This window comes from Liolophura sinensis, chromosome 9 (genome assembly GCF_032854445.1).
Source record: "Liolophura sinensis isolate JHLJ2023 chromosome 9, CUHK_Ljap_v2, whole genome shotgun sequence".
Lineage (NCBI taxonomy): Eukaryota > Metazoa > Mollusca > Polyplacophora > Chitonida > Chitonidae > Liolophura > Liolophura sinensis.
The window spans coordinates 2,300,300-2,322,415 of NC_088303.1; the positions used below are offsets into that span (position 1 = coordinate 2,300,300).

At 37.6% G+C, this 22,116-nt stretch overlaps 1 protein-coding gene across 1 annotated transcript in view; it reads right to left on the minus strand.

The window, feature by feature from the left end:
- LOC135474997 (piezo-type mechanosensitive ion channel component 1-like) overlaps nucleotides 1-22,116 on the minus strand; it is a 98,339-nt gene that overhangs the window by 70,766 nt on the left and 5,457 nt on the right. Inside the window, 1 exon segment of the mRNA XM_064754721.1 lies at nucleotides 157-252. Coding sequence (XP_064610791.1) covers nucleotides 157-252 — 96 coding nt within the window.

Consider the following 22,116-nt stretch of genomic DNA (forward strand, 5'->3'; position numbering starts at 1 on the left):
TTAGTTGGGTAACAATAAGGCTGACAGAAATGGCACTGCTTTTTTTTTTTTAACAATATCTTTTTCAACGACTGAAAATAAAATATTCTATTTAGATGAAAATTAAGGAGTCAATTGGCTGAATTATTAAGCATAATAATTAAAGAACAAACTCACCAGCCAAAGAGGATGCAGTGGGGCTCCGTAGGAGTGGGGCAAACAGCAGGCAGATGAGGTAGAGGAATGACAAGGCATTGTAGCGCAACAGTACAGCTGTAACATGAAGGGAAAAGCATATATAGTACAATATGTAGCATTAATTTTATGACTATAGTAAATAATCATACTTTGTGTGTTGTATGCATGAAATAAAACAAGGCATTATAAGGACTGTGGTGTAGCCAGCATTCTACAATTATTATCCACATCACAACTTTTATTAATACAAATACCTGTGGTACATGTACATTTAATGTTACATTGATAATTCTAGGATAAGAAATTTCCAGATCCAACTTCGCCGAATGTTTGTAGGACCTTGCTGACAATAGGCACTCAGCAGTGTGCTTAGGATCACTGGTCTTCCAACAATATGGAGTGCAAGTTTGTGTTTACATCAGACACTCTAGCTTCCTCCGCCCATAAAACACCTTCATGTAAGTTAAAAATTCTTGAGTATGGTGTTAAACAACAATCAAAGCCCTCTGACTTCAGCTCAATACAGCACTAAAACAGAGATACACTACAATACAGCACTAGAACAGAGATACACTACAATACAGCACTAGAACAGAGATACACTACAGCTAAGCAGTTTTGGAAATGTATGTATCAATAATTTAGCAAGTCAAGTATTAAACTACATGTTTGATCTGAGAATGTCAGTAGTCTGTCACACTGATAAAATATCTAATTAGGTCATCATAACTGGCAGCACAAAACTGGACTAGCAGTTTGGAGACACTGTGTTGATTTGAAGATATTCAAGGTAAAAAAAAATTTTTTTAACTGATTGTGATATTTGTAAGTGGTGGAAACCAGAGTGTATCAAGTAAACCAGAGTGCCTGACTGCCACACACCAGGAACATGTATCTGACAAATCCGTGACTTAAAATTGCTGCCAGACTACATGTACATGTAGCAAGAGCTAGAGTCCAGTCTGGAACCTCATTATAGGCTTGTGAAATAATAAAGTGGAATATACCATCTAAGGGGCATAACTTTGGTAATACACTGTCCAAGATCATTCAATTTGGACAATCTTCATACACACACAGAGGGGAAATAAAATTAATTTGTTTCACATATTTCTGTAACAGATGGACTAAAACCTCCAGAGTGTTGTTTTCTGTAACAGATGGACTCAACCCTTCAGACCGTTGTTTTCTGTAACAGATGGACTAAAACCTTCAGAGTGTTGTTTTCTGTAACAGATGGACTACAACCTTCAGAGTGTTGTTTTCTGTAACAGATGTTCATTAATCTAAACTCCTCAGAGCGTTGTTTTCTGTAGCAGATAACTAAACCTTCAGAGTGTTGTTTTCTGTAACAGATGGACTCAACCCTTCAGACCGTTGTTTTCTGTAACAGATGGACTAAACCCTTCAGAGTGTTGTTTTCTGTAACATGCACTAAACCCTTCGGAGCATTGTTCATCATTATATCATACGTGTACTGCAATAGTTCTTTTCTCCATATGTAACTAAATGGTGCAACAGAAGCCTCACGTTCATTAATCCCGAAAAACCTAAATACATAATACTGGGCTCCAGGCAAATGCTGCAGTCAATTAAACATGTTATAATTGTCTGTTATGCTTGATGGAGGTAAACTCAAACAAGTCAGTAATGCTAAACTGCTTGGTATTTGTATTGATGAACATCTTTCCTGGAACACACATATCAAAAATGTGTGTAAAAAGGTTTCTAAATTGTTAGGGACTCTACGAAGGATGAGAGCTCTTCTAACACTGTAGTGATACAGATATGTCTTATGTTTTTCCTCCATCTGATTTTTGTTGTTCAGTATACAGAAACTGTTCAGTTAAAAATAGAGAAAAAGTAGTCAATTTACAGAAAAGAGTTGCTTGTTCAGTTCTACAAGAAAGCATAAACACACTGGAAAAACTTCACTTTCAAGACTGAAATGGATGCATTTTAATAACAGGGTGGGGGCCTCCTTAATGACCCAAGAGCATCTCACCAACGCGGTCGCCGTGAGTCCAGCTCATGCTGGCTTCCTCTCTGGCCATACGTCGGAAGGCCTGCCAACAACCTGTTGATGGCTGTGGGCTCTGCCCGGCTTCCTCCCACCATAATGCTGCCCACCGTCGTATAAGTGAAATGTTCTTGAGTTGGTAAAACACCAATCAAATAAATCAATAAAAGGGTAAACTACAAATTCAGCTATAAAACATTACATAATCTCTGTCCAAATTATATTCAACAACTTTTCCCTTCAAACAAAAAGCTGCACAATATTGTCCTTCGTTCAACACAAAATGATATCTATCTCTCTAAAGATAGGACAAATTACATGACAGAACGTTTTACACCTTCCTATCAAGTTTACAATCACGCTACTCAAAACTACAGTTATCTGCAGACAACGACTGAAATGTACACGCATGCATGTATGCTTTCACTGTATCAACCATCCAGATTACATCTCACGTAATACTTTTTTTTTTACTTAGGTGTATTATCATAGCAAACTTTTTCATGTGGCTAGGTCTATGTAACACTATTGCACACATGTCCATTGTTCAAACCAGAGGATGGGGAAGGGGCCATCTCCCACTCACTTGATTTGTTCTCTGTACATGTGTGTAGTGGGCTCCAGCCAACATGGGGGCAGGAAGGGGTCAGTAATGCCACTACCCTGCTTCTCCTGCTGGTTGGGACAGTTGCGGGGACAGCATTATTGGTTGTGTTGTTGCTTTTTGTATGTATGAATGCATGTACCTGCACTTTTCACACTACATGATGTTTTATCTTGTTTTATATATATATTTATGTATTTTTGAATTAGACTCTGAAGTACTTTTCCTATATATTTTTTCTCTGTAAAAGCCTTGGGGAAGAACAGTTTCATTGTAAATTGACCGCGCTACCTTCAATTAACAAAGATACTAAAATTATTATTATTTTAAATGTTAACAATAGGACTTTCCATATATACACATATGTATGTACATATACTGAATATGCCAGTGAGAAATGCTTGGCAGCAAAAGAAGCAGGTGTGTCTAATCAAGATGCTATTTCATGCTGTAATCATATCTGGGTCTTTGAACGGAATTTATCACATGGATCCAATTTAAATAAATCAAACAAATAAACTGGATAAAGTTGCTTTAATAAATCAAAAAGAGGTTAATTACACCTTCTGACATGCTGTTCTGAAGCTAAGGTTATCAGTGTTGTGTATGGCCACACTATAAACATCTGTGCCCCAGTAAACAGAAGTATACCTGAGTTGACTAAGGTCATTGTATAAAGGGCGGAAACCTCCTACCAGTACAATCACATTCTGAAAGAAACATCTGTTAGAATGATATTTGAGGCGCCAATAAACTCCCTTAACACAAGATTAAAGTGGTATGTGTGACAAACAATGTAAGCCTAGTAGACCAACTTCAAGACAAAGTGGCAATTTAACAGTCAGGCCACACTATGGGGGAGCTGAAATTTCCACCCTGACATTTCCAACATTCATACACAAACCTTATTCACAAATTTGGAATTTCAGTTTAGGACAGAGAAGTATAATTCCTCTGGCTTATCTAGACTGGTTATCACTCTTGTCTACATATGGGAGAAACTTCTTTTCCAATAAAAGCCTGTTGTCTGAAGACTTAAAGTGGGCTGATGGGTTGCCATGGAAATGATGTAAACAGATCAGCCCTAAAAGTGTACACATATCAGGCCATGCTCAACCCCTGACCTGCAAAACATTTGTTTACAATGCTTCTAAAACAACATATGTGACCCACTGAAAGGCTAACAGATTATTTCTACATCAGGGTCATTATGCAGCTTTTAGCTAATAGAAATTGTTTAACATATATTCATGCAGTATGTCAGTCTTGGACAGTTTACAGCTTAAGTGAGGTCGTCTACGCTGACACACCAAAACCTAAGGCAGATTATGTACCCCCAGTCATGTTGCTAATTGGTCTCTTTCATCAATGGCCACCATATAAAATGGTACATAAGAGGGCAACTGAGTAAACCAGCCACTTGTCAGCTTTTTATGTACCAATCCAATGTATGGTTCAGGCTGACGCATAGCAAATCAATAACCACATGTGCAAGACAAAAATGTCAAACTGACCTGATGTGAACAAGTTAAATGCTTAAATCTTATTGTAAAGCCATGCCACAAAAATGCCCTTAATTTCAATTTGGTATTTACAAATACAAGCACTAGGAATTCTACCAAAAAATGAACCAGTTTGCCACAAGAAGAAAAACCCTTGGAGTGGGACGATAGGATACGCAGGAGCACAGAATTATGAATTTTGTACAACACGGCTGTCACAGCTGCCTTCCTAGAAGACGCTCAGTTTTGTGTACCTATGTGCAATTGTGTACTTGGAAATGATAAAACATGTGAGTTTTACATCTCAGTTAATGTAAAGAATACACTGTTTGCAATTACACAAGTGACTGATTTGAACCTGTTGTACTATACTTTAACAAAGCAGCATGATTTTGGTACTCTCTTTATACACAGCTTTAAATGCACCTTCCTGTGCTGATAATTTTATTCTCTGCGTTAAAATGGATCAAACAAAATGTAAAAGTTTTCTGGATACTTGTTCTCCACTGTGGCATCTGCCCTTACTGTAAGATACTAACCCAGTTCTATGGAGTTCAGTCTGACCTGAATTGACCTTGACAGGATACCAGGTTTTAACCACTTACATTACACAAACACCCACAACCCCCGCATGTGCAAGTCAGCACTATGTTACATAAGTGGGCTAAGGCACTCTCAGCCTCTCTCTGATAGCCTGATCATGTAGAGGTAGTATACATGTATGTAGAAATACAGAATACGGGAACAGGAATAACTATACACATGACCTGATCAAACAAACAACACAATTACGATGCACTTTTCAATTTAGAAGTGTCAGAATTTGAAAACTCTATTTACATGAATGAATGTATAATTAATTGCCTACAATCATGAGTTCACATGTATTCATCAGGTCATGAGGTTTCACACTTGTATGACTTAATGACTAAACAATGAATGTTCCACCACTACTGTGTGTATGAGGTCACTGAGTGGGCGTAAGTGGGTGGGGTTTAGTCATTAGGTCAGCATTCTGGTCGGTCACGATAGCCTAACCCTGAAGATTACCCATAGTCCAGTGACAATACTCCCCCAACACACCGACTTCCCTTTCAACTACCCCGACAAGCTATGACCTTAGCAGTTCAGCAATAAAGAATTTAGGACAGTCAGCACAAAGATGAGTTATTATATCCAGACAGTCACATTTGTATGTGTGATGCAGACATATATGTAAACAGAGAGTACATTTGCCTTCCAGATATCTTTTGAAGGTGACACGTTCCACTACCCATTTCAGTTATGCACAGGTAAATGTATGTATAATTTGCCAGCATACATCATAGTTACCTAACGATACAAGTAAACCTAAACAGCCTGTGCAACTACAAAAGGATGAGGCGGTGATTCATTGTATACAACACCAAGACACATTTCCTGTATGAAGCCACTAATAAGCACATTTCGTACATGTCAATAATCCAAATTAAACAACATGCCTACATCCAGAAGTAAATAATTCTAAATAGGGTAATAGGTATACTCTGTTGTCTTTTTTGTTCATTTATACAATCAGTACATGAAGCTGTGGAATAAAAAAAGCAAAATATTACTTCTAAGATTCATACATGTGACTAAATGTAACGGCTGAACTACAGATCCAACAAAAATCAAGTTAAATTGTTTGATTACCAACAAAAAATGAGCTTTCAAGGCTGTTACTGAACTGTTCATCTACAGAAACAGGACTAACCAAAATGACTTCTTGATATGCAAGTACATGTACACAGTAATGACCAATGAAACTTAGCTGAAGTGTTGATGTATATGTATGCAACCATTGCCAATAAAACTGGACTATCAATCTAAACATGCTGCTAATAAAACTGGACTATCAATCTAAACATGCTGCTAACAAAAATGGACTATCAATCTAAACATGCTGCTAACAAAACTGGACTATCAATCTAAACATGCTGCTAATAAAACTGGACTATCAATCTAAACATGCTGCTAATAAAACTGGACTATCAATCTAAACATGCTGCTAACAAAAATGGACTATCAATCTAAACATGCTGCTAACAAAAATGGACTATCAATCTAAACATGCTGCTAACAAAAATGGACTATCAATCTAAACATGCTGCTAACAAAACTGGACTATCAATCTAAACATGCTGCTAATAAAACTGGACTATCAATCTAAACATGCTGCTAATAAAACTGGACTATCAATCTAAACATGCTGCTAACAAAACTGGACTATCAATCTAAACATGCTGCTAACAAAACTGGACTATCAATCTAAACATGCTGCTAACAAAAATGGACTATCAATCTAAACATGCTGCTAATAAAACTGGACTATCTGATCTATAAACAGTATTGACAGATCAAAGCAAACTGTTCATTTAATGAAATGTAACAAACAAAACTCCATTCTGGATGAAACTGAACTGCCTATCTACAGAGAGATGCCAATAAAACTGGACCAATGATCTACAAAAGACTGACCTTTCAAAGCAAAATGTTCACCTAAAAACCATGTAACTAAGCAAACTGCACTGTCGATATAAAGAAACAAGAAAAGTGAATTGTCTAACACAGCTAATCAAAATAAAGCCCTCAGTTGACTTATGATGTGGGAGTATATGTATGTGGGTGCTTGATGGGCACAAAAGAAAACCAAGGAATATGTTCCAGCTGTTGTAACACTTCTGAATCGTAGTTGTCTGGGCAACACCCAGGATGAGTGTGATGATCAGTTAAGAGAGTTACGTCACAGACAGGGTCAATAATAGCAGTCGTGGCTGGATACATGCAGCAGGCTCAACGCATGATGCGCATCCATCTCATGTTAGCCGCCTTCATCCGATGTCACGATGTGGAGTCAATCGATGTGACTGTGGAGTCATCCCATGTGACTGTGGAGTCAATCGGTATTTATTTCATGCAATTGTAGCATTGGACAGTTTGAGCCATCTGAATACAAGTTATGAAACAGGCTTGTCCTATTTTCATTCTGCTAGTTGAATTTGACAAGTTGATATGACAAATCACACTCGGTGAAAAATATGGCTTTACATGAACAAAAGGGTGCCCAGAGTAAACCACCAACCTTTGGCAAGTTACTGATGAACTCTCGCATGCTTCACACATATTGTACATGTATGTCACAATGGCCAAAGGAGTGTGATCTCCATCAAACTGTTGCAAAACCAATGGAAGCAGGGGAAAAAAGAAAATTCCCTGTTCGAGTAGGGGACTGAATCATTAAACTCATGCTTTGTATGACCTATATAGTGATTGACAGGTTGCACCTGAACAGTCAGCTACGGCCAGCAGTTCGCTTACGTTACTTCTATCACCATTGGTGGGGCGAAAATGACCGCACCTGAATTGTGAAATGAACCTCCTGTGCTTAACCACCCGAATAAAGCATCCTAAAACTAAAATTATTCAATGATTAATTTGCCCTTTAAAATGCACTTTTTTGGATGAAATCTTAAAGTGAACATAAAGACAGACACTAAAGCTGAATTAAATAATGAAGTAGCATTCTAGAAATGTTCTAAAATATTTTAAAAATTCTACACCACATATCAACAAAGTAAATAGCAAACAATCGTCAGTACATAGTTACTCGTTTGGTGACACCATTTTGCCATGTTATAGCTATCTAAAGTAATGTCACAAAACCCAGGAGCTCTCCTGTACCATCGATACTAAACAATGTGACAAAGAGAAAATATTGATACTCAACCAAAGAGTATCAGCTCTGTTCCGTACTCAAAGGGCCAACCTTTCTTTTAGTTTGGCGGTCGTTAAGCCGATGTTCGTCGAGACAAGTGTCGTGTTTTAGCGGCCCTGCTTGTCATCGTTCTGCATGGGTGTAAGCACTTGGCCTACCTGGATGTACTGCCTTTGGGAAGATATTTTCGTAATAAATCATCTTTGCTCAGGAAAAATGATATTTTTCTTCAAGCAATGACTCTCCCGAAGCAGTTTTTTTACTGCAGTATCCTGCCCAACATGCACACAGTGTGACACAGGCAGCCATTCTCAGTTCCCTGCTTCAAAATGCATCAGTTTAACACTTAAACAAACTGCAAATTCCATTTTTTTGCATTGATACCTATCTATCCAATATAAGAAATCACACTGACAATTGAGAGCTAACAGGTCTGTTGACGTGACAGCCAATTATCACGTGACACTTCCAGTGCTAGTGACTGGCCAAGTTTATGAGGGCTTCTACAGCATGGCTACTCAGAGGGAAATGTCCGTCAGCGCCACATCCCCACTGCTGAACTTCATCTTCTTGGCTTTCAAAGTGAATTTTTATAGAATTTTTTACATATTTTTCTGTGATAACTGTTTCCTGAACCATTTTTTCTATGTAAATATACTGGAAGACTTGATGTTCACTTTAAGAACATTACAAACTGAGGTAAATAGTTCATTTCAGGCAAATGAATCACTAGGTAAGTGAGTAGCCTGATAAAAAAGGTCAGCTGTTGTGTGTAAATATACCCCTGGGGATAATACATGTACAACTGCTTTAGCCAGCCAGTCACGCCCCCAGATGATGGGGGAGAGAGACCAGCAGCACAGCCAGCCTAGGGCTATGGGAATAATGTGCCATTTAACATGTAATATGACATTTGCTTGATGGCTGTTTTGTCAAATTGCCATCAATATGATTGCTAGGCTCAGCTGTACTGTACGTGTACTTGATAAAATTTCCATTTTTTCTTAAAATACATAATTTGACTGTAATTGTTTTAAATTAGAATAAAATTTCACTATTGTATTAAATGGGCATTATTATGTAAGGGAAATACCTGTAAATAGACTAATAATAATTAGTCTAATCATAATAGTCTATAATCATAATAGACTAATCATAATTCTGGACAATAAGTACAGTCATAAATTACAAAATCACATCTGTACACATGAAACACATATAGTTTATTTTGCAGCCTGGTTGGACAAGGGCTTTCTATGTTACACAACAGTGTACATGTACCGGTACTGTAAATCAGCAATTGACCAGCCCATCAGGAAGCAATGTTATGCACAGTCAACCTGCAGCTCATCACACATTTATGGTTGGTTCATGCTATAGCCCGAGCCACAGTTAACTCCTCCATCCCATGACACCATCCTCCTTCCTGCCTATAGATCCAACTGCCATGGAAACATGCATAGACATACAATTGGTTCCATTATCACTGTTACAGTTAACGGTTATCATCAGTGAATACTCACAATCCTATCCAGTTTTATAGTATTTTTGTTTGTTTTGCTTTTTTTCTTTTTCACAACATTTGCAGTGAAGCAAAATGTGAGTAAAATTCATCTACCCATTACAGTCATCAGCTATGATGATCACCAACATGTTTTACCAGTGAAGAACAATTAAGAGGCAGCTACAAACATTATCATGACATGTTATTCCCACAAGGATATAAAGCTTTAGGGAGAATGGCCTCTTTAAGGGTAATAAACAGTCCAATTGCCCATCAGGCCAAGTCAATCCTCTAACCACCAGTAGTAGAGATAACAGTATTATCATATACTGATACACACGCTCCAGTTATAAACCTGTTCGATCTCTCTGAGCAATACCTGTACATGAACATGTAGCTCCTACCACAGACATGTCAGAACACAGGCCCTGGATACAACATGCTCAACACACCTGGCTGGGATTTCCAACTCCCCTGATGGCCCTCATTCTGGCAACAGTTCCTAGCCACTCCTGTATGCCGTTAAGGCAACATTTCTTTCATTATTTCAGTACAAGTGCCTAAATTCACCAGTTATTTCAAAGTAATTATATATATTTTATCACATACAAACTGTATACATGTACAGCATAAAACACCAATCAAACAAATGTTAATATATAAAAGTGCAACTCTGGAAGTCATTTGCTGGAGTCAAAATGTTCCATATTTTGAGCTCTTGAAAGTGATGACTTCAACAAAAAGTGCAGTAATCCAATATGAAGTAAAGGTGTCAAATGTATTTGGTTTTATTTACATCAAGGTAAAAAATGGAACTGGATAAAACATAACAAACAATAAGTTATGAATCTAAAATAAGGAATATTTGTATGATACAGTCATTTTCATAATTTTGTAACTTGATGTCATCCTACATGTATTTATTTTTGAGCTCTTAAAAACAAGTGAATGATGATCCACCTGGGCCCAGCCTGGTTTCTTTCCACATTATTTGCTGTGTGTAAGTGAAATATGCGATGTAAACTCCAATCATATAAATAAATACTTAATTTTACTGGTCAGCACTCATTCACTGAGAAACTGTCAGGTAAATATACATGCATTATCTTGGTGTGCTTATCAGTTTTAGGTATAGGTACTGGCACAGGTATTTCAGCCCTCGTGTATGTGGAGTCTGAGGTAATCTAATGTGTTTGTGGGTTGTCTGTAAGCTGGCAAGAGGCATGTTTGTTCCTGCTTATCATTAGTTACATGTACAAGAACTAACGTCTGTGAAGAGGAAGGAGCACCTGACGGGAGTAAAGTGTCTGCTTTAGATGTTACTTCCCCTCACTTCTCCTTTACAACTGCCCAGAGCTCTGCATATGTAACACCTGATGCTACAAAGGTAATCATTTGCCAATTACAAGACCATTAATTTCTCATTTGAAATTATAATAACAGTCACCACATGCATATACATAGGAATGCATCAGCTCTGAAGTCCACTGGGTCAACGTGTCAGTACAAGCTTTCAGATTCTGTTGATCTAGCTCATTTACCTAGGAATTAGGACACTCCGATATCTAATTCTTTATCTAATAAATGTAACTTCTCATGGTGCTATCTTGTTGTATACATGTACACACATGTGCACTATTCAGGTGGGAATTATGGCACTATAGGAAATTATTAAATACAGATACTGCAAAAAGAAGGCTAAGATCCTACACATATCATGTGCATTTAATACACATACATGATACAGACCTAATTCGTTTCTACAGCTGAGGTACATGTAGTCTTTACACCATGTGACAAGATACATGTACATTTCCAAATCAGACACTTAGCTATGCAATCAGGGGCCGGTTTCATGAAGCTCACTTAGCTAAGTTTACCCTTAACTACTATGACTACTATGTATGCTGTAGACATATGAAGTGCACTTAGCTTAGGACTACTTAACACTAAGTATACTTCATGAAATGGGCCCCAGGTCAGTTTGTGAGATAAGGTGCAGCCTTCAGACCCGTTCTCATGTTGTGAGCATAATGTTATCAGTAAGGGCATCTCTATGAGAGACTGTTTACTACATGTAATCCTGTTGTAAAGCTGAGGCTCAAGTGGGGTGATACCAAATTCAACCACACCTGGCCAGCGACTGGAGCTGTTACGGACATGTACATGTACTGGTACCTTTACTTAAGGGTATTCCTGAGAAAACAAGCCTCAAGTTTGTCTCCAAATGTTAAGTTTTCATAAGATACTCTAATTTAAATCACCTGATTCCACTGGAAGCTTTGTTCACGCCACACCCCTGGGATTGGGTGGGTTCTCGTGAGGGAAATGGAAAAACTTCAAAGAAACCAAGAGGCCTTCTTATATCTCAATCAAAACAAAGAACGCAACCGGCACTTGAAGAATTTCCTCATTGACAGAAAGTATTATGTTACTGTCAAAACAAACATCCAAGCCAAAAAAAAAAAAAATACATAAATAAAAAATACCACAAAGTATTTCTTTAATCAGCTACATCATGCAAAATATGTTATTATTCTTTTAGGTGTCATTTTTTATACACATAGATTATTCAATGGTTTCATTCAGAATTTTCCAACATAAAAGCAACAAATATTTAAATTACATATATTATCCACAGTATTAAAGTGGATTTAATACAAGGGTACTATAAAGTAGGTTTTTGTAGGCTTCACTTTACCTGTTTGAAAACCCAATCCCTGTATAGCCATGTATGTAAAAATATAGGTCAGTGTGAAGAATGTACACAATGGAGTGATATCGAGCAAGTGGCATCTTTTCATGAAAATCTACAACAGATGTGATGTCAAGAACAGTTTGGTATCATAAGTTCTAAAAGTATTACTTCCTTTGGGGCATCTTCATCCCACCGTACACATGCACATTGTACCTGGGACAAGTTGGCCCAAATTGGGGTAAGAAAATGTGCTCTCACTTGATATTTTGCACATAAATAACCAATCCACGATACACAAAAAGCAGGTTTCATCGACATCATTACAAACAGGAAAACCTCCCAAATTTATAAATAGATTCTTGAAGAAGAAATTAATTTCATAATGCTAATCAATCAACAAGATAATGTGACATGGCTTTTCCAAATTTGACGTTTGTCCTCTTAAGGATACAACAGGAAGTTATTGATACAGTCAGAGCCTACAGTACAGAACAAAGCAAGTTATAGATACAGCCAGAGCCTACAGTACAGAACACAGCAAGTTATAGATACAACCAGAGCCTACAGTACAGAACACAGCAAGTTATAGATATGGCCAGAGCCTACAGTACAGAACACAGCAAGTTATAGATACAGCCAGAGCCTACTGTAGAGAACACAGCAAGTTATATTAATATTTAGGCTAAAGAGGCTATGCCGGAGACTTAAGCCCAAAAATCCATATCCACTTATGTAATCAAATTTTCTGTAAATACTGTGTAGCTCAAATCACTGCCCTTCAGTAAAGACTCCTATCTTCATGTATACTATTTCTAGGGTTAAAATGATTCAAAGTTTGAAAAAAGTATAATATGACCCGTTTTACAAATTTTAGGAACTTAAAAACTGATTTTGAACAATAACACATGCACAGATGAGGCCGATGTATTCTTAAGGCTACTTTAAAATGCACCGCAACAGCAAAAATTGAATTCCCCTACGCCCACGGTAAGCAGGGAATTCGAAATCAGGATTGGAGTGTACCATAAGTTTAGTTAATTTTAAACCACTGTGCACACTGAGTACATGTGACAAGCACAGAAACAGGTGACTCCGGTCACAACTTGATCAGGTTGTACTTGATCATTATCAGCAATCTGAAATCACAATCAAGTTTATCAAATATGCCCCTGCGCATCTAAGACTGTACATGTAAATAGATGAGGCCAAGGTGTTAATGACTATGCTCATATTATTATACAGTTTAGACCATCTATGACTAACAACAACCACAGGTGTAGGAAATAATCAGAACACCTATACAAAGGTCTCTTCATACCCTCGGCACCATTACTCTCCGCCAAGGCCATTAACAGGTACAGGTGTGGGGTCACATATTAAGTGTACTGAAATGATGCAGGTAACTGACACACAATGTACATGTAAATGTGAAAACAGAATACACGTTCATGTATATGATAACAATCAATATGCCAGTCGTGATTTGATAAAATGTTGACACAAAACGAATTCAAAGCACAAAAATATTGATTAGAACACAGATAAAAAAGTCAGCTCTGACAACTAGACTGAAATTGACAATTTGATATTGATTAATCTGAGCGCGGATGGTTAGTCACATTTTTCAGGGCACATCTAGCCAGCTGGCGCAGGTTGTCACCGCCCATTCTACAGTCACACCAGACATAGGTATACCATAAATGTTGCTGTTACTGTACATTGTACAGAGGCGTTATTGATTCTAATTGTCAAATATATGATAGTCAGCCACAATAACACAGGTGACAATTCAAGTTGTGTCAAAGTGGACTGCAAACAACTATGAAAAACACATACAGTCTATATTATTGCTTTATTTGACTGCTGTTTGACAACAGACTCAAGAATTTTTACTCATATGATGGTGGATGGTTTTATCAGTTGAGGAAAGTGAAGTGCCTGGATAAACCATAAATAATCAAGCACAAATGATGCACTCCAATAATGGTGAATTTATATTTTACCTTCAACTGCTTAAAAGGTGACAGATCATTTTGCCAGTTAGTTAAAAGTTGTAACTCAACAGTCAAAGGCCAGTGCGAAAATCTGAATACTCTTTTCGCACCTCTTTGAATACTGCTCACAGTAGGTGAGAATGTCACTTTCTCACACAGTGATAATCTATCCCCCCTTGTTTTAATCTCCAATCCAGATTACGAGGATTAGCGAAACCGAAGGGAAACAAAAGAGGATGATAGCCATCCTTGATAATACCTGTTTGATGTGCTTGAGTAATTTCGACCATATTATAACTGGAAAAAGTAAACAATTTTAAGATTTTTTTTTCAGTATTCCCTTGATTACTTATGCAAAAATTAATTCCTGGGAACACATTTTTGAAGTAAATCTACGAACATCAGAATACTTTCAGGATAAGCCTCATCTTTCTTGTTTGTACGCCTAACAGCCAACAAATGAACAAATGCTTATTCCATTGGGCCAAAATTAAAATATTTTGTTTGATGTTACGTGACCCACCCTTCAAAAAGGCCCAAACCGAAATTTTATTTTCATGTTTTCAGAGGCCAAGTTTTTTTTACTTTATTTCATTTAATTACTTGTTTTTGGGGAGTTTTTTTCACCAATCGATTGAAATGTCACTCTATTTACCGGAGGTCGGGGCTCTTTTGAGATATATAATTTCCTCTCCCGCTGCTGAGCAAAGCCCTTCAACGAGTATATCACAATTGATACCCATACATCGACATACCTGTGAAGTGTTTTTGTGTCAAAATGTAGAATTCTCCGTGATTTTTTCCACCATGCAATACCTTAAAAACTCACGTAATCTCACAAAAATGATTTGCTGAATATTGTGTGGCTCTGGTTATAATTGGCGCGAAATGTTTGCAAACACTGACAAAACTTGGACACATGCCTATATCGGGTGGGAATAAAACATGGGCCGTACTTTGATGCTGCATTGCTCCATTATCCTTTGTTCAAACCCACTGAAACATTAGACATTCAAAAGGCATGATTTTGTTAATATACTGACCAATTTTCAAGGTCATACCTTGAGTAGTCTGTACACACGGCGCACAGGGAATTATCTTTTCAAGTAAAACAAGGTAGAACATCATTTTGAAATGTCCGGAACATGCGTTTTTGACTCTATTTTGTTTCTGGTGCCATGAACAGCAATCTTAAAGGATGAAATTGGTCTGTATATTTAGAACATAATGCCTTTTGAGTGTGTAAATTTTTAGAAGCTGACGTAAGAGGGTTTTGGAGATATTGAGTGTCAAAGTACGGCCCATTTTTTTATGCCCACCCGATATACCTCCAAGGACAAGTCGCTCAAGTTGCTGACATTCTACTATAGCAGACTTACATAGATCCCCAAGTTTTTTTTGTAACTAAATTAATTCCGTCATGGACAGGTATAATCATCATGACAGACTGAGACATACCTTAAATCATATCTGCTGAACATGATCAAAACCAAAGATTTTTGTTTTAAACCTATGTTATCAAAGAATCCCCAACAGAGCCCCTTTTATGTTGGCATCCACCATGTTACACTTATTTGACGTCGAGACTTTCCATGTGGAGGCCCCCACATAAGCCCCTTTTAACGGCATGGAAAAATACTGTTCAGGAGATCCCAAAATTTCAAAAAACGTTAGTCAGGTGTGTGGATAGCTTTTCTCCAGGTCAAAAATCTACACTAGGAAGCATGTAGCTGGTAATATATTGGTATAATTTCCTAAACTGTGATTGAGATCACCCCCGCCAGATGCTTTGGTGGATAGAAAATGTATCTGTTTACTAATATGTTGTTGTGAAGTGAAAACAATGGTAGTGACACTAAAAAAGGTAAGTGCGTTTGTAAATGGATACAGGGAAGTTCATATACAAAGACAAATCTTCATGCAATACAACATGATTTTGGCTCTCCTCTTCCTCATGTTTATATGATTTGAATTTAGGAAAATGGAAACAGATTTCTCAGTATAAATATTATTTTACTAGGTCATGAGGTTCCACTTCACTCTGTCAGAAGTATCAGCTGGACAGGATTTTGGTTATATTTTCGCCTCCTGACTGCCTCCTTTGTAAAGGACCTGAAAATACTAGCACAAACTGTTGACTTGAACAGTGCCCTAGTACTCATAAAAATGTTTAACAAATGTTTACTTATCTTATGTCTTATCTTAAAGATTTAAGAATCTTTATTATGAGAATTGCCAAATATTGGGTGACATAATTTAGTACTGCCTTCTGATCAATGCTGAGGAATTCTAATGTGATCAGGCATTTGAACAGGATTCTATAATTGTTCTTCCCTTCTGCAGAAAAAGACACAAAAAAAAAACAAATCTACCCTCTTTTGGTATAAAGGGTTTGTAACATCAAACAAGCAATATTTTAATTTTGGCGTTATACAACTCTGAGCAGGATAAACCTTATCTCGCTTTATCTTGCACATGTTTACTTTTGGTATAATGTTTGTTAGTTCCTTTCTTTCCTTTAAAATAACAATCAACAAATGAACATGAATCACCATGGTTTAAAACAATTTTATAATACAATGTGTATCTCTGATAAGGATAATTACTTTTAAAAGTATACATATATATATATATATATATACATACATACAACAATAAAATCATGATCAGAAATGAACCTCAGTTGAAACAAAACTTTCTCTCTCTGATATCTATATATACCTGTATATAATATATATTTTCACTTTTCAAATTACCGCTCGCTAAAGCAGAATTAAACCTGGTTACAGTCGGCATATAAATTATACTCAATCTGGACCAGAAGAAAAACTTTTTCTTTTCCGGTTGTAAAAATTTGAACTTCTATGAATCCCTGTTAGAGTGCGTGTAATATGCCTCCCTGCTGCAGCACAGATTTCCGTTACTCTTTTATCTAATGCTGCTTCACTAAGACGACTTACTGAAGGCAAGTAAGTTGCCCCACCCAAACCATTATACTGATACGAGACAACCAGTCAATGCACTATTAATGCTGAACGCCAAGCGAGGAGGTTATAACTTCCCTTTTTCAGGTTTTAGGTGTGACCCGACCCAGGATTGCCATGGATCTACCGCCCCCGAAGCGGATGTTCTACCAACTAAGCTATCAGGGCCAGAAATGAGATCTATGGGAGATAAGAAGTTATTGCAGAAGTATAGAGTTCATCACACTTTGAGTTAAAAGCGAGCCCTGAAAACACCTGAAATGACATGGAAATGAACACAGCTACTGATTGGCTGCCAGATATGGTGCTAATGAAGTGCTCAATGCCTCATCAGTCCGTAATCAATATCCATCCGAGTGGAATCAGTAAATTGGATAATGATGTAGTAGATGTCAAACTCTGGCTTTGAATAGCAAACAGATGAAAACAAAATATCGGCCATGGAAACTTATACTTTATGTGAACGAAGAATTTTTTTTTTTGATTGTTTGATTAGTGGTTTCACATGACCTCAGCACATGAGTTTGGCCACTCACAAAGGTGTGTCCCTAATGTGCAGTGCCAGGCAAGGAAATAACAAGACTGCAAATTTCACACTACATATGATAGCTTGACTCAAACAGGGGTTGAACTCTGGCCTCCAGTTAACAGTCTACTTCTTCCAGGCCATTAAATCAGACAAATAAAGTGTTTGAACAATACAGAGGCTTATATTCCAAACATTACCCCACCTTGAAGCTCAGTCTGGATGCCATGAATCTGCTCAGAAATTAATTTTCACAAATGTAAACACTGTTCTCTTTGTACAAATTATACTCCATTCTGTTTACAACAAATTACCTGTATACAGATGTGGTTAAACAAATTACATATACAAGCATTATACAAGGTTCCTTATTAGCAACTAAGTTCTAATCTGTCAAGTCTTTTTTTATGTTACATGTTAAGTGAATAAGACAGAAGTTATGTGTAGTGTCATGTGACAGAAGCTGAAGAACAACCCAGCACATATCAGTTCTAAAATGACTCCCTTCTCTTGACAGAGCCTTGAAGAATTGACTCCCTTGTCTTGGCAGAGCCTTGAAGAATTACAGGAGCAACCCATCATGATAATATCTGTCTAAACAACCCTCAATTACTCCACATCAGACAGCAATTTTATCCCCCAGCCTAGTGTGTCAAGTAGTGATGAATGGCCCAGTCCTCTGGCCCTCCTGCCCAGGGGGACACCCAGTAAAGGGTCACTCTCCACAGCAGCACTAAGGGCTACAATTACAGACAAACAGTCACTGAATGCCAGCTCCTAAATAACCCCCATTTCATCCTTTTGTTCAGACAATAATGACATCTATGTGGATTTAACACAATCCAGTTTGTTAAACTTGGGTATTAAATCAATATATGTATAAAACGCACAGAAGCATATGGGATGAATCACATTACCAAAAGAATAACGTATTTCATAGTTTTAAAACCTGATTACACGCACAGGTAACAACCTTGATTAAAACTGGATTCACACAAGGACTGTTCATGCTTTCAAAGAGTTATTACATCAATTTTTCCTCTTTCATTTTCATCTTAACAGTGTGTCTACTGCTACCTTGTACCTTAATACATGTACTAGTTACTGATACATGTACTTTAGTAATATTTCAAACATGCAGACGTAGTCAGCTGTATGTGTTCAGACATTTTCTAACTGAAGGCCAGATGTTTAATGATCAATACACTGGATTACCACAATATATGCTACTTGTAAAACGATCTATTCGGCTGAGATTCTTACAGCTGTACAGCAAGAGTGTACAACCCCTCCCATGTCCAATAGGACTTTGTGCAATACTGTTTTATTATGCACCAGATTGTTTGTTTAATGCCATACAAAAGATTTTTCACTTACATGTATATGCCTGGGGCCAATACCTTGAATATTCTTTGTTGCGTGTGAGCCATCCATGTCAGGAAAAAAAGGGTGTGCAGGTAGGTCGGTAGAGACTTTTCCTTTTTTTTGTTCTACCTTATAAGAAAGAAATTCATGCTGAGAGAAAGAATATTGCCAAGACCACCAGCATTTCGCAAGTACAGTGTAAAAGACAAATACACTCACGTGTGTCTGACATGAAGACTGAAATGCCATACTGGAAGAGGTCAAAGGGTGTTTTAAGGCTGCAAAATGACTCAATAAAAACAGACCACCACACATTGTCATCAAGGCTCCCTGAACAGTTGAGTAATCTTAAAATTTCCTGTCCTATGCCAGTATTGAACTAGCACCTCCTTTTAAAGTGGCTCTCTGGGAGCTGCTCACCTATCCCGCACCTACCATTCTCTTTGATGTCAAATTTTCAATCACATGGGCAATTATCCCTGAAGGCCTCCTAGCCATTCAGGTACAAGACTGTTGGTACATTATGTACAGTCAGATCTATTCATCACATGAGGATACTTAAGCTACATGTACATGCTGTACTGACAGGCATATATCAGGCCTCTGATGAGTAGAGGTTGGACTAACATGTTTGACAAGCTAATTAAGGCACCACATACTTACAGTTAACAGTATATATACCTATAACCTATACCAAAATTAGCTGTGCTCTAAACTCTTATCATCCATGGCTAACAGATGCTCGGACTATCAATACACAAGTATGCTACTTACTATTGGACCAGAGGCAGATCAAAGATTAGATTATAAATGCCTGTAACTATATTCTGCATTCTTCATCCAAATGTGAAGCAGATGAAGCCATCTTTAAGCTCCTAAAAATAGACGTTCAAGAGTATCCAACAAATTACATGTCGGAATGTTTCTGCCGCTTGGTAAAGCAGAGCTCAGCTGGCATCGTAAATTTGGCAAAGGATGGTGTACACAACACAAAGTTACACTTTCGGTCCCAACACAAAACCAAGAGACTTCTTCATCCAAGTTGTTATAGCACCATGTATGCTCAAAGACAACCCTTGTTTTTTATCAACATTTTTATCAGCATTTTTATCAGCGAAATACAGCATTTACACCTAAGCATTCCTTATTCTGATGAAAATACCACATGACCTTGGCATTTCTTTTTACAGATGGAACCACGGAGGGTACCCCGTCAACAGGGTCTGCCACTATGTCAGTGTCTGTTTTACACTAAGAAGCCTGAAGGGCCATGGAGATGTGCACAGTTTCCTGACTACCCATCCTACACCCTAAAATAGCTGCGTTCTTTATCACCTGTGAACAATATATCTGCTGTATACCTGAAGTCCTTGATCTTAATGGAGAATGTACCCAAGATGTACCCAGTTACACAGTACACAACAGCAACATCATTAGGTGGAAACCATCGTGAATATCAGTACACTCTCACGCAGCAGGAATGTTGATACTCCACATATGACCATGCATACGACATGAACAAGTACATGTACATACATACTATACTGTTTTGATTCCCAGAAGGGCTTACATGTATCCGATCAAATCAACCATTCTGTAGTGTATATACATGTAGGTACATGCACATTACAACATAAATACCTGTCTGCACAGGATGCAGAACTGCAGAACACTAGAAATGTATTGCCTTATTTCACAAAAAGACTACCTACTATTTTTTCCACATGTTCATTATGAAAAACCACATGTACATACACATGCAGCTGTGGGCTGCACATCAATCATGCATGTACATACACATGCAGCTGTGGGTTGCACAACAATCATGCATGTACATACACATGCAGATGTGGGTTACACATCAATCATGCATGTACATACACCAGCAGGTATGGGATACACATCAATCATGCATGTACATACACATGCACATGTGGGTTGCACAACAATCATGCATGTACTTACACATGGAGATGTGGGATACACATCAATCGTGCATGTACATACACCTGCAGCTATGGGATACACATCAAGCATGCATGTACATACACATGCAGATGTGGGTTACACATCAATCATGCATGTACATACACATGCAGATGTGGGTTACACATCAATCATGCATGTACATACACATGCAGATGTGGGTTACACATCAATCATGCATGTACATACACATGCAGATGTGGGTTACACATCAAGCATGCATGTACATACACATGCAGCTGTGTAATACACAAGAATCATGCATGTACATACACATGCAGCTGTGGGTTACACATCAAGCATGCATGTACATACACATGCAGCTGTGGGTTACACATCAATCGTGCATGTACACACACATGCAGCTGTGGGATACACATCAATCATGCATGTACATACACATGTACATCTAGTTATTACTTTGATTAATTTTTAAGGCCCAAAGTTCAGGCTTTTATTGCTGTTTACGATGTATAAATCCACTGCCAAAACAATATGATTGAACCTACTTAGTTCATTCCAACACCTTGGTAACAAAAACAAAAAAAAAAACTCTTGCCTACATGTGCTTAATAGTAAACTTTAACAGTAATGATCATCTAAATGATAATATGAAAGGGTTTGTGTTTGCATTTGATTTGTAAGCTACAACATAATGCACATTTTGCAGGAAACACCTTTAGCAACAAAAATATATCATCATTTACAGCGCCTGGTCCACTCCATGCCAACTAATGAAGTCACAGGTGTGATCATCTAGTACTGTTCACTAGTTCAACAGTGAGCAGTGCTGCACAGTGTAGGCCTTAACCCAGCCATAGGATTGGTACAACAACAGAACAGGTAACAGATGGAGTATGCGAACAATTCACTATCACAGGCTGAGAAAATTTTCAATACTGGGAAATATTCTCCATGCAGACTAAGAAGCTGATAGCTACTGTAATGCCATAATAAATGAATATAGTACCACAGGCCATTTTAGAATCAAACGCCTTATGGGCCCACAATCAATGCAAC